General features: G+C 40.3%; 1 protein-coding gene across 1 annotated transcript; it reads left to right on the plus strand.

Annotated features, from left to right (window-relative positions):
- The first annotated feature begins 2,094 nt into the window (after nucleotides 1-2,094).
- On the plus strand, nucleotides 2,095-14,550 carry LOC135363251 (rho GTPase-activating protein 20-like). The gene is made up of 7 exons (XM_064583885.1): nucleotides 2,095-2,225; nucleotides 3,495-3,670; nucleotides 5,055-5,216; nucleotides 6,723-6,832; nucleotides 7,364-7,553; nucleotides 9,202-9,313; nucleotides 10,247-14,550. Exons 1-7 carry the CDS (start codon nucleotides 2,195-2,197, stop codon nucleotides 10,378-10,380), a joined length of 915 nt encoding a protein of 304 aa, XP_064439955.1. The 5' UTR covers nucleotides 2,095-2,194; the 3' UTR covers nucleotides 10,381-14,550.
- Nucleotides 14,551-14,855: the final 305 nt, after the last annotated feature.

A 14,855-nucleotide genomic window follows, 5' to 3' on the forward strand; every position in this document is an offset into this window, starting at 1 on the left:
GTAGACAAAATTCCCTGGTTCAAGACACATGCAAGAGCATCAACTGCCAGGGCTATGACCTTAAAAGTCTGTCAAACATTTAACTAACCAGAGAAGTGTTTATCTGGCTCAGGGACTGAATTCAGTGAAACAATTTTGTCTACATTCATGCCTGGAACTCTGCTAGAGCGGGTTGTGTGCTAGATATACAAGGATGTATCCTGTTCCCTGTCTCTGTTTTTCCAACCTCCTAAGTGGAATCACTTGCCTAATTTAAAAGTGTGTTTTTCTGACCTTAGGCTTTTAGCCCAGCTGCCAAGAGCAAATGTTGTTCTCTTGCGATACCTTTTTGGAGTGCTATACAACATTGAGCAACATTCCTCATCCAATCAGATGACAGCTTATAATTTATCCGTTTCTATAGCCCCAAGCGTTCTTTACCCACCTGATTCCGGCACCTTGGAATTGGAAGACAACTTGATAAAAAAGGTAATGAAAGCTCTCATTTTTGTCCCCCAGGGGGTAGAATCCCTACTTTGAACCGGACATGTGCAGTAGTAACTCTGACGGATGGAACTTTGTGAAGTGCAGATTTTCATTAGGCCCCTGTGGAGTGGCAGAGTTCTTTATCCTACTCTGGCGGGGTCTGGGAAGGGGTGTCGTTAAACGGGAAACTCGGAGCAGTCGAGTCACTTCTTCCCCCTCCAGGAGACTAAACACTAGACTGACTAAACGAGAGAGAGAAGAGTCATGTAATACGATAGGAAAGAACCTGGGTTTTGGAGCTTCACCAGTCAAGGTTCAACTCTCAGCCTAATCCCTGAGGACTCGTAACCTTGGGCAAAGCCATGGTTTCCTCACTACACAATGGCGACAACAGCCAGCTCCTCCGGTCATCACTGGCACATCCTGGGTGGCTTGGGCAATATGAGCCCCCATGCCTCCAAACACATTGGCCTTCCTCTGCCAATTGTGGCTCATCTAGAAAAGTACTCGGCTACTATTTCACCTCTGCTCCGTCATATGGAAACTAGCAAGAGATTCCAGAATATCCTAATAAGATGACAGGTCTTCCCCAAGCTCACCCAGAGAGAGCCAGCATGAGGCAAAGCAATGCGTGAGAAGGGACTGAAGTTAGACAGACAGATACGTTTTCTCTCCTGCTGTGTGGGTTTTCCCTCACGACCCCACCAAAATCCCTGCTTCCCAACTTTATGATACTTCTTCATTTAAGAAATGGTTTTCTTAAGTTGTCGTTCATACTTTATAAAGTTTCATAAGATGGTATACATCAGTTACAGCTCAGTAAAACTGAAAACAAAATTTAAAAGCAAAAAATAAGTAAACTTTAATAAGGTAGGCTACTTTGAAAATTATCCTTGTTTAATTTATTTTTTGATATGTATTTATTTGAGAGAGGGAAAGAGAGAGCGTGAGCGGGGCAGGGGCAGAAGAAGAGGGAGAGGGAGAGGGAGAAGCCCAAGCCCATTCCCCGCTGAGCACGGAGCCCAAAGTTGGCTCCATGTGGGGCTGCTTCGCACCACCATGAGATCGTGATCTGCGCCACAATCAAGAGTCGACGCCCAACTGAGGGGCCCCGAAATTTATCCTAGGCTTAAAGACATAACCACTGATCCCAAAATGTTAGCTCTTAAACTAGGCCACGCATTATAACTTTAGACCACGGATGGGCAGTATTTTAAAATGTGTACCCAAAGTACACAGGAAAGTATCACTCCTTCTAAGTTATTTCTGAGAGAACTCTGGTTTCTATGTGTTTCTGTTTCTTTGTGTTTTTTTTAAACTTTTATTTATTTACTTGACTGAGAGAGTCACAGCGAGAGAGGGAACACAAGCAGGGGGAGTGGGAGAGGGAGAAGCAGGCTTCCCGCTGAGCAGGGAGCCCGATGTAGGGCTGATCCCAGCACCCTGGGATTATGACCTGAGCCGAACGCAGACGCTTAACCGACTGAGCCACCCAGGCGCCCCTGGTTTCTACGTATTTTTATCAACTCTGAATTTTTCTGAGAAGTCCTTCCCATTTTTTCTTAGATCCAAGGTCTGTATACAAAATGTGATTTCTAACTATGCCCTATGGATAAGAGCACCCCATTCTTGTCTTTTTGTGTTACAGATTTGTCTTGTACAATTTCTCATTGAAAATTGCCTCAGGATATTTGGAGAAGACATCACTTCCCTCTTGGGCGAGAACTCAATGAGTCGTGGTAACAGCGAGAAGGCTGCAGGTACCGGGAGTAATTTAATTGGCTTTAGTGAGAAGCAGACAGCAATGTTGCCAGGGGTCATGGGAGATGTTCTGGAGCCCAGAGCATCGCCAGGGCAAGGATTTCCATGTGCTCCTTCTTCCGAAGGCTGGCTCACTGGTCAGGGGACGTTCCACACTGTTGTGAGACCAAAGAAAGGACAAGATGAGATGTCTGACTTAAAGAAGTTTCTAGTGTAGATCATAAGGGCATTAGGACACTTCATGGTATGCTACAGTGTTTGGGAATTTTTTCTAACAAAATTCTAAATGGGTTCTATATATATATATATACACACACATATATATATAACATCATACATATATATGTAGTTATATATACATAATATATAATTAGATACTTATTCTATATAAATATATAATCATAATATATATATTTATGTATATAAGATGTGCTCTGGTTGAAGCCAGAGCAAGGGGCCTTTCTTCCCCTCCCTCCTCTTTCGGCTCAGGGGCTCTTGAGGCACCACAGGAATCCAGTGCCCTTTGAAACGGGTTGAAAAGAACTGGCATCATTGAGAAAAAAGGACTTGACTTGATGTCAAACAACCTCTCCAGAGTGTAAATTCCTATGCCCCCATTTACCAGGTATATTATATTTGGCCAGTTATTCCAGCTCAGCATCAGTTTATTCATCTCTAAAATGTAGATAAAAATAATGTCTAAATCTTAGAATTGTGGTAAACACTCTATAAGATGATGGATGTAATCCAAGAAAAACCCATTAATAGGAGTAGCAGAACTGCTCCTGACACCAGAGGTAGTATGATTTGAGCCTAGCTAATCACAGCTACCTGGCAGCAGTCCACCTTAGAAGGTAGACTTTCGATTCAGAACCTGGAGACACGTATCATCAATCCCTCCATATTTCTGACATTTCTTGGTTTTATGATGCTTACCACATTGCTTTGAGGAAATCTATAGGAAAATACAAGTCATTAGGAATTAAGATGAGCCTGGAGCACATGGGTGGCTCAGTTGTTAAGCGTCTGCCTTCAGCTCAGGTCATGATCCGGGGGTCCTGGAATCGACCCCCGCGTTGGGCTCCCTGCTCTGAGGGAAGCCTGCTTCTCCCTCTCCCCCTCCCCCTGCTTGTGTTCCCTCTCTCGTTGTCTCTCTCCCTCTGTCAAAATATGAATAAAATCTATAAAAAAAAAAAAAAAAAAAGGAAAAAGAAGGTTCAGCGTATTACACAACAACTACTACTACTAGTACTCTCTCTTCTTCTTAGACTCCGGCCGGAAGACTGTGAAAAGCCATTTTTTCAGAGACAGGGCCTTTTGGTGGGGCTCCCGCACTTGCCAGCTCACCCAGTGCACAGCCCCACCTTCCGCAAAGCCAGGACAGCTCTTTGGAGTTTCCCTCATGGATATCTGTGATAAAGACAACCTGCCCTTTCCAATTCTGGTAGGTCATCTCCTTTTGGTCTTCTATAGCCCTCCTGAGGAGCGGAAACTGAAAGGCCAAGCGTCCTCATCCAAATCTATCCCCAAATGGAGACGTCATTACATAGTCCCTGGCTTTGGAAGAGGAGCTCTGTTACTGTTATTTCAAAGAACAGAATCTGATTTAGGTCCAGCAGACTCATGAGGCAAATACAAAAGGAAAAGACATTCTTGTCCATTCCACTTCTGTCTTGTTTCCACAAAGACCCATGGAGGCCTGTTCAGATGAGTCAAAATGGACTCTGTGTATGTGAATCTCTGAGAGTCCACCTCATCTTCACACTCTCCCTTCATTGCCTTCCTCCTCACATGAGTCTCAAGTCTCCTTCAGCAGAGTCTACTCAGTCTAACAACTGCAAACATCTGACACGAGCATAGACTCATCCTCTGGCAAATAGGAATCTGTTAATCCTAACAGAGTATGTCAAATGAAAGCCACAGAGTTTGGCCGGTGTTATCTCAAACTGCTGTAGTGAATTGTCAGTGTGTACATTCACTGAGTATTCGGTATCTCTGCAAGTACTGTACAGGATGTAGGGAACGTTCCGCTAGCTATGAAGAAATATATCACCTTAGCTAGCATGTTACCTGCTAGCTACTACCCCAGGTCCATGCATCACAGCAAATTTAGGGGCTAGCTAGGATTATCATCCTCCGCACTGCCTAAACGAATCAGAAAAGCCTCAGTACAGGATGCGTGTGCCCCAGCTCACACAATAGATAAGTAGCATAATAGACTTCAGATCCGTTGGATTCCCTGAGTCCAGCCCTTATTAAGATTCTACACAGCAGGGAGAGGACATGAAGATACAGCAAAAGACAATGAAAGACTCATGAGAAGGGAGGGTAATCAGAGAAGGAGAAGAGAGTTCCTGAGCCTGACTTTAAAAGAGGGAAGGAAATAGAACAAGTAGGAAAGGAGTATACAGTCACTTAAAGAGAAATAAACAAATGGGAAATGAGTATTTCCTAAATAGACTTCCATACTTGGGGAAGAGCATCTATGTAGGGAATAATGAGAAAGAAATGCTAAAGTAGGAAACAGATGGTGATTCCCCAAAGGCTTTGAAGCAGAGAAGTTTGATTTAAAAGTGGAAACTCAGTGGAAAGGAAAATCTGATTAAAAGAAGTGTTTAAAATGTTTCAGTGTATGACTGTAAAATAGATATTTCGGTAGAAAGTATATAGAGAGACACTGAAAAAAAAAAACAATCTAAATTGACTTTAGTCCTTCCAGCTCAAAAACAGTGTACCATTACATTCCCCTCCTCTTTCAAAACGGAGGCAAGCTTGTGCTCTGCGTTTGTGGATATGAGATGCCATATACTTTTCTTTTCTTCCTACAGGATATGCTTTCCTTTATTAATCAAAAAGGGCCACTCACAGAAGGCGTCTTCCGCAAATCAGCCAATATAAAATCCTGCAGAGTCCTAAAGAAAAAACTAAATTCTGGGGTCAAAGTGAACCCGTACAGCGAATCTGTTCATGTGGTCGCATCCGTCTTCAAGGTAGGGGAAGGTTCTAGCATTATCCACACGTGAGTAACTGAAGCTATGATTGGTGTCCTTCATCATGACTGCTCAAGAACTGTAATGGACATAACAGATTAAGAACCTGACAAGCTGAAAATGCTTGACAAAATCAAAATTTAAGGAAGCTACTTTAGGAGTTAAAAGCCCCATGTGTTAGAAATACTTTCTGTTTTCACTACACACCGCCCTCCCCACCTCCACTCCTGAAGACTCCATGCAAAATACTAATACTGAAATGACTACTAGTCATGATAATAAATTTCAAAATACGCACTGACACAAACACACTGTTTACCGAAACAGACATCCTCACCACCCTGCTAATGATGGCAAAGTTTCCAAAAGAAATGGAGCAGGGAAAAAATTTAATCCATCCACCTTGGCACTAATTAACAGCTCTGAACAACCCTATGTTAATGTAGTAATGAGTACAGTCTTTGAATCTCAGTCACATTTGGTCTTCCCTTGTCCCCCGTTAATGTTCGAAGATGTGATAAATAGCAAATGACTTAGGTAACCACTCCTACTCTGGGGCCATAGTGATATCCAGTAGTAATATACATGTAGGCATTGGGAGACAGGAGAAGAATGATGATACACTAGGTAGCAAGATGAGTGTTGCCCTCTGTAAGGTGCACACATGGAATCGATTTTTTAGCAAGAGTTAGGAGGTTCCTTCCTGATTCTGTGTTATCAGCACCAACTAGGAAGAGGGTGTGCACTTGTGGGTATGGTGCTTAGACATTTCTAAAGTTTTCTCTTCCTGAAGTTGACGGATCTTGGTGGAGAATCAGACTCTGCAACCTTGGCCTTGATAATATCATGGCAAACTAACTGGACAATTGTCCTAAACTAGAAATGAATCTATCCTCAGGACCACAGTGAGTCTGCCATTAGACTCTCGACTTTTAGACAGTTAAGAAAAGGAAGAATGAAGCAATTGTGAGAGTAGCTTTCTTCCAGGGAGCACACCTACCCCGAGTGAGAAGACCTAGTTCTTTCCTAATATGTGTGCAAGAGCCCACCTGTTTGTGTTTTGATTGTTTCAGGACTTTTCTTGCTAGAATTAAGAGCTAGCACCTTGTCTAAAACAAGCAACATGGGTATGTGTATTTCTGTCCAGGAAGCTAATAGGATTTAGGATGGTCTATAGCCAGACCCTGTCAGTTTGTGGTACTTTGCAAAAAAAAAAGCACTCACACAAAATAAGTTCCAGATGATAGAAGGGAGCTTTATCTTCATTTCCACCACAGGCTAAGCTCTGCTTTTATGCCTCTAAGTTTTAGCGGGAGAAAATCCAAGCACCTGCTCCTGCGTGAGCAAGTCAATGGAAAGTCGAAGCCGAGCTCCGTGTGGGTCCCAGTTTGGGTATCTGTGAAGGAAGTGGGGGCTGAACTGAATTTTTTAACTACATATTTTCTCTGGAATATTTCCAATAAATATTTTCTATAATATATATACATATTTTTTTATCTCCATAAGGACTTTCTTAGAAATATCCAAGGAAGTATATTTTTATCCGATCTCTATGACAAATGGCTCAGTGTTATTGATCAAGGCAACAAAGAGGAGAAGATAACTGCAGCCCAGAGGTAATGATGCCATAATTACTCTACTCTGGTCACATCTCCAAAATACACCCAACATACTATCAGGAAAACATTGGCTTACGTTTTGCAGCTTTGCCTACTAAAATCATGACCAACGCCAAAGAGTTTCAATTCTTCACACCCATGGGGTCCAGCTTCAGAATAGAGGCATGCTTTAGGGCTATTATTGTTCTTCTCCTGATCTTATTAATGTGGACTCCTTGGCCATTTTACCCCTTCTGGATCCATGAAACTGGTAGACGAAATTCCCTGGTCCAAGACAGATGCTAGAGCATTGACTTCCAGGGCTATGACCTTAAAAGTCTGTGAAACATTTAACTAAGCAGAGAAGTTGTTATCTGGCTCAGGAACTGAATTCAGTGCAACAATTTTGTATACCTTCATGCCTGGAACTCTGCTAGAGCGGGTTGTGTGCTAGATATACAAGGATGTATCCTGTTCCCTGTCTCTGTTTTTCCAACCTCTTAAGTGGAATTACTTGCCTAATTTAAAAGTGTGTTTTTCTGACCTTAGGCTTTTAGGCCAGCTGCCAAGAGCAAATGTTGTTCTCTTGCGATACCTTTTTGGAGTGCTATACAACATTGAGCTACATTCCTCATCCAATCAGATGACAGCTTATAATTTATCCGTTTGTATAGCCCCAAGTGTTCTTTACCCACCTGATTCCGGCAGCTTGGAATTGGAAGACAACTTGATAAGAAAGGTAATGAGAGCTCTCATTTTTGTCCCCCAGGGGGTAGAATCCCTACTTTGAACCAGACAAGTGCAGTAGTAACTCTGACGGATGGAACTTTGTGAAGTGCACATTTTCATTAGGCCCCTGTGGAGTGGCAGAGTTCTTTATCCTACTCTGGCGGGGTCTGGGAAGGGGTGTCGTTAAACGGGAAACTCGGAGCAGTCGAGTCACTTCTTCCCCCTCCAGGAGACTAAACACTAGACTGACTAAACGAGAGAGAGAAGAGTCGTGTGATACGATAGGAAAGAACCTGGGCTTTGGAACTTCACCAGTCAAGGTTCAACTCTCAGCCTAATCCCTGAGGGACTCGTAACCTTGGGCAAAGCCATGGTTTCCTCACTACACAATGGCGACAACAGCCAGCTCCTCCGGTCATCACTGGCACATCCTGGGTGGCTTGGGCAATATGAGCCCCCATGCCTCCAAACACATTGGCCTTCCTCTGCCAATTGTGGCTCATCTAGAAAAGTACTCGGCTACTATTTCACCTCTGCTACGTCATATGGAAACTAGCAAGAGATTCCAGAATATCCTAATAAGATGACAGGTCTTCCCCAAGCTCACCCAGAGAGAGCCAGCATGAGGCAAAGCAATGCGTGAGAAGGGACTGAAGTTAGACAGACAGATACGTTTTCTCTCCAGCTGTGTGGGTTTTCCCTCACAACACCACCAAAATCCCTGCTTCCCAACTTTATGATACTTCTTCATTTAAGAAATGGTTTTCTTAAGTTGTCGTTCATACTTTATAAAGTTTCATAAGATGGTATACATCAGTTACAGCTCAGTAAAACTGGAAACAAAATTTAAAAGCAAAAAATAAATAAACTTTAATAAGGTAGGCTACTTTGAAAATTATCCTAGTTTTATTTATTTTTTTGATATGTATTTATTTGAGAGAGGGAAAGAGAGAGTGTGAGAGGGGCAGGGGCAGAAGAAGAGGGAGAGGGAGAGGGAGAAGCCCAAGCCGATTCCCTGCTGAGCACGGAGCCCAAAGTTGGCTCCATGTGGAGCTGGATCTCACCACCATGAGATTGTGATCTGAGCCGAAATCAAGAGTCAGACGCTCAACTGATGGGCCCCCAAATTTATCCTAGGCTTAAAGATGTAACCACTGATCCCAAAATGTTAGCTCTTAACCTAGGCCACGCATTATAACTTTAGCCCACGGATGAGCAGTATTTTAAAATGTATACCCAAAGTACACGGGAAAGTATCACTCTTTCTAAGTTATTTCTGAGAGAACTCTGGTTTCTATGTGTTTTTGTTTTTTTGGTTTTTTCTTAAGCTTTTATTTATTTACTTGACTGAGAGAGACACAGCGAGAGAGGGAACACAAGCAGGGGGAGTGGGAGAGGGAGAAGCAGGGTTCCCGCTGAGCAGGGAGCGTGATGTAGGGCTGATCCCAGCACCCTGCTTTCATGACCTGAGCCGAAGGCAGACGCTTTACCGACTGAGCCACCCAGGTGCCCCTGGTTTCTACGTATTTTTATCAAGTCTGAATTTTACTGGGAAGTCCTTCCCATTTTTTCTTAGATCCAAGGTCTGTATAGAAAATGTGATTTATAACTATGCCCTATGGAAAAGAGCACCCCATTCTTGTCTTTTTGTGTTACAGATTTCTCTTGTACAATTTCTCATTGAAAATTGCCTCAGGATATTTGGAGAAGACATCACTTCCCTCTTTGGCGAGAACTCAATGAGTCGTGGTAACAGCGAGAAGGCTGCAGGTACCGGGAGTAATTTAATTGGCTTTAGTGAGAAGCAGACAGCAAGGTTGCCAGGGGTCATGGGAGATGCTTAGACAGAGCTGTTCTGGAGCCCAGAGCATCGCCAGGGCAAGGATTTCCATGGGCTCCTTCTTCCGAAGGCTGGCTCACAGGTCAAGGGAGGTTCCACACTGTTGTGAGACCAAAGAAAGGATAAGATGAGGTCTCTAACTTCAAGAAGTTTCTAGTGTAGATCATAAGGGCATTAGGACTCATCATGGTATGCTACAGTGTTTGGGAATTTCTCTAACCAAATTTGAATGGGTGCCATATATATATGTCATATCATACATATATGTTTAGTTATATATATAATATATAATTAGAAATTTAGAATATCTAATTTTTAAACACAATGTGTATAGTTATGTATATTAGATGTGCTCTGGTTGAAGCCAGAGCAAGTGGCCTTTCTTCCCCTCCCTCCTCTTTTGGCTCAGGGGCTCTTGAGGCACCACAGGATTCCAGTGTCCTTTGAACTGGGTTGAAAAGAACTGGCATCAGTTCTTTCTCTCTAAAATTGTGGATAAAAATATTGTCTAAATCTTAGAATTGTTGTAAAGATTAAATAAGGTGATGGATGTAAAATAAATTTCAAAAAAAAGCCATTAATAGGACTAGGAGAAGTGCCCCTGAGACTAGAGCTAGTATATTTGAGCCTAGCTAATCACAGCTAACTCGTAGCAGTCCACCTTATAATAGACTTTCGATTCAGAACTTGGAGACACATCTCATCAATCCCTCTATATTTTTGACATTTCTTGGTTTTATGACGGTTTTGTCATTGCTTTGAGGAAATCTTTAGGAAAATACATGTCATCAGGAATTAAGATAAATCTAGTGTAATGTCTGAGAATATGCTTATATAAGACAACTGTTTATTTTTCATTTCAGTAGTGTCAGGAAATCCACCTCTTGAATCCAAGCCAGTGAGAGTGAGAGTGATTTACAAAAAGGCACAACGGCAGAATGATACGAAGACCCCATCTGGCATGGTTCCACCCAGCTACTTGTCTACAGTTTTCTAAGTCACTGAAGAGTACCATCTACATAATGACACTTGACTCTTCCGTTTTCTTTAGTTCCTATAAAATAGAAAATAAAATGAACTGTTTTTCCAATGAATGAAAAATGAGCCCCTTCCAAGGAACTTGCTCATCCCATTAGAATTTTTCTTTTGCCTCATCTCATATTATCCATATTGAGGAAATCTTCCCACAAAGTATCTCCTCTGTCTTCAATACCTACCATCTCATATTATGTACTTTGTTGCATTGTAGTGTATTGCATATTTTTATACTGATGCAATAAAAGTAATTCCATCACTCAGTGGGTTAGACAACCATTTTACTTGTTTATGATTCATATCAACACTTCAGTGGAGGCTCATCTGAGCAGTTCTGGTCTCAGCTGAGGTCACTTGAGCACCTGCAGTCAGCTGGCAGCTCATCTGGAGCTAACCTAGGAGTCTGTTTATTGGTGTTGGCTCTCAGCTGGTCCCCATGTCTTCAACGAGCTAGCCTGTCCTGCATATGGTGGAGGAAGAGTTGCCAGAAGCAAGAAAGGCTTTTCAAGAGTTAATGTGGGAGAGGACTGTGCAAAGCACCATGCCAAAGACAGTGATTTACAAGACAAGGAGGCATTCATTATTTATTAAGACCACACATGATAATCAAAGCTCAAGGCAGCACCACTACTACACACATCCTTTTATTCATCGGCTTTTAATCCTCAGTGGATTATAATCAGCATTTCCTAAAAGGCATTCAAAGTGTGGTAGGAAGTATCTTTGAAATAGTAACTGATTTTTTACCTCAGGTATTCTTTGCCTCTATCCTTGTCCCGGTCTTAAGCTGTCTTACGGACAACTAAATCACTTCCTCAGGGAATAGAAGCTATAGGAGAATATGAGGAAAAGGGAGCCCTTTGTTGCTTATGAGTTTTAAAAATTTAGCTTTCTAGGAAACAAAACTTACTCATGGCATAGAGTAGAAGATTTAGGTGGAAATCTCATGGGAAAAGCCCAAAATCATTAGGTACATGGGACATCTGCCCCTTTTCCTGGATAGAAGCCAAAAGAAAGCAGGAAGGCCTCACAGAATAGCTAATTGACTTGTCTAAGAAAGACGGGGCCCCTGTGGGTCCACATAGAGTTTCTTATACCTCAGCATGGAACAGATCAGTAAGAAAAGTATTCCCATCAATTCCAGAATAGTATGGAAGAACTACAGAGAGCCACCAGGTTTGAAAGACATGTCTCAACAACAGTAGTACTGACCAATTCCCCAGGACCAGAGAACAGTGAGGACATCTCAGCAGATGCTAGTATACATCAATGACCCAAAGCAGCAGATAAGTGCCACCTCGCCATTTCATAGCCTTCTAACTCCCTGGCACTAGAAGACTCCAGAACATAGACACACTCCTGGGGGAAATTAAGAGATCCTGAATTTCTACCAATCTGGGAACAGAGAATCAAACTAGACACCAAGCGAGCTATTTAAAAACACAGAATTGGACATTTATTACATATGTCAATGTATACATTGAGGTTGGTATCAATATATATAGAATATATGATCCAAGCACAGTTTTCCTAGAAAGGGTTCCCTGGTCAAATAGGTTAGGGAAATTCTGTATTTTCCTTTTGAAGTCAAATGCTCCAGTTTTTTCCACACTTATTTGACATTGCTTGGCCCTTTTGGAGTAACCCCATTAATTAATGATCCTGGGAACATACATTAATAAACATCGCTCTGAATTTATTTCTTCTTAACTCACAGATTTTACCATTTCACTCACCTGCTAAGAAGCCATCAATAGATCTTTGAATTTTTTTTTTTTTCAGAAAAAAATGTCCTTTTTTAGATCCTCCACAATGCAACCTGCTCTAGTAATCAATTTTGTCTTCACTCTTTCCCATTGTAGATCCTTTGCTTTAGCTAGGTCAGAAACGTTACTGGCCCCTGAATAAGTCACACTCACTTTTCTAACTATAATCCTCACCTCTCCTTGGTCTCTACGTTTCCACCCACTAACTAGGTAGCCATCTGGGTTCTCCACTCCCAGAATTTCACAAAGCCTTCCTGATCTCAAATTAATTGTTCTTTACATGAGCGCTTGCCCCTACTAGACATTGGCTCGTATGCTGCTTTGCACCGTCGGGAATTATGCCAGTGTGTTCATACATTATTCAGCAAATCCAAATTCCTGTGGTAAACAACTGTATCTTGTGTTAGTTTTATATTACTTTTAATGCCTGGCTAAATTTCTACTCAAAAAAATATGAATGAATATGTTCAATTTTCGAAGGGTGTAGAGATTTTATACACATTGGTAGCAACTGCAAGTTTTAAAACTGAAGAGGTAGAATACAGCACATATGGAATTTCAATGGGTGGCAATAAGACATCATCAGTTTGACCAATTTTTTTAGATATGACTTCACAGCCTTATTCACAAGTTCTGGGATATATTATTTTTATTCATTATGTAAAAAATCTGATATCGGTGTGATGCATTTGGGAATAATTGCATTTTTGTATTAAATTTCTTCTAAATATCAACAATCCAGAATAAAAGGGGCAAAAAAACATGGCTGGGCAATGCATCTGTGAGTTTTTAAGCCAAGGAAGATATTAAAAAAAAAAAAAATTGAAAAGAAGAGGAGCTAGAAATACCAGAAGGTAAAGAAAAGCTGAAATTGAACTTATTTGTCAATGGCAACTCAAGAGATTCCTGACCTAGGAAAATGGTTAATAAATGTTAGTATTTCCTTCAGGAGACTCAAGCATAATGTCTCCTTGAGAATAACAATTTATTTCTTAAATTTGAGGAAAAGATCCTAGGAACTCTGATAAACTGTAAAAGAACTTAATTGCCTAATCTAGAATGAATAAAAGGCAATTAGACATTCTGATATTGGCCTTTACCGTACCTGGGAGTAAGATGTGTGTAGTCATCAGTCAATCTGCACTTAGTGATGTAGTTAAGGTTAAACATCTCCAGAAGTAAAATAAAGGTACTTAGAATGACTCTCCTATTTTATTCCAGAAAGAAAGCGACTCACAGGCTACCAATATCAGCAAATTAATATCATGGATGGTTGGGATTAATTACCATGATAAATTAAGTGGGATATATATATAATCACTCAATGTTTATTCCACAAAAGCAACATGTAAGAATTTGGTGAATGGAATATATATTAGTACAAGAAGCCACTTCTTTTCAGAGAGCACTGAACGATGCCTTTTATATTTTTCTGTAATTCTTTCTATGCTTAAGCCGAATGGGCCAGTAATACTCTGAAGATTTATAGTGGATGGTGACTCTATTTTCCAGTTTTGTTTTGTTTTACTTACCCACAACATAATTGGTGCTAAGAAAAAATTGGCTTCCTTATGGTCCTTGGCCTAAATGTCAGTATTAATTTAGTTGGCTTAATCTTTAAAAAATGGTATCATTCCTTTGTCAAATAAAAGAAACAACTAGAAAACCAAACTGTCAAAGGAAAGTTGTAATTTCCTAAAATGGAAAAAGCGAAACTGCTTTGTAAGAATGGGAGTTTTTCCAAAATGTAAAAATATAAAACTAGTTGGGAAAGAAAAAACAAAACAACACCGTCTTCAGGATAGTGATTACCTCTGTGGAAGGAAAGAATGGGATTGAGTAAAGGGGGTAAAAAGAAACTCCAAGCACACATATATTAATTTAATTTCTTGAAAGATTTAAAAATGCTAACATTTCACCACGTGCTTTACACTTCTTAAGAAAATGTTAGAGGTGACTTTATTACATAAATATCCACAACATACCCATGCATACACACACACACACACAATTTGTATATATAAACATACAAAACATTGTTAAATGAATAAGTAAACTACAGAAATTCTTATCATTCAGCAATTTTATCTTTTTACCATAGGTTTTGTGATTCCTCTGTATGGATGACCTGGTTCACTCCGTCTAGTATTCCATTATATGATAATGCATTTATGTGTGTACACATCTACCTTGATCAAACTTTCTAGAGGCTTGCCTAGTTTATTAGCTTTCAAAGAAATAGATTTTAAAAATCATCTCCATTAATGTTTTTTCCTAGGTTATTAATTTGTGTTTTGCTTTTACCATTCTATTGCTTCAACTTTCTTACTGTTTTCACTTCTTCATCTAGCTTCTTGGATTAAATGCTAGCTCATTTAAATTTAGTAAATATATTTAATAAGACTATTCATAACTTCTAAGTACTGCTTTATCTATATCTCACAAATTTTTCATATTTTAGTTTGTTGATAAAACCATTACAGTTTATGATTCTCTTTGTGAAGTATTTTTTCACTTACTCATTGTTTAAGCTTTTGTTTTTTTCAGATTTTCTAACCTATAGGATTTTAATTACTAGTGGTAGTAGTTAATTTCTAAATAAATTACATAGTAATTAGATAATATGGTTTGAATAACTATGACTTTTTGTGACTGAGAGTATACAGTTAAT

The sequence above is a fragment of the Mirounga angustirostris genome, unplaced genomic scaffold (assembly GCF_029215605.1).
Source record: "Mirounga angustirostris isolate CCGP_5_RB_7025 unplaced genomic scaffold, mMirAng1.0.hap1 SCAF_81, whole genome shotgun sequence".
In the NCBI taxonomy this organism is placed as follows: domain Eukaryota; kingdom Metazoa; phylum Chordata; class Mammalia; order Carnivora; family Phocidae; genus Mirounga; species Mirounga angustirostris.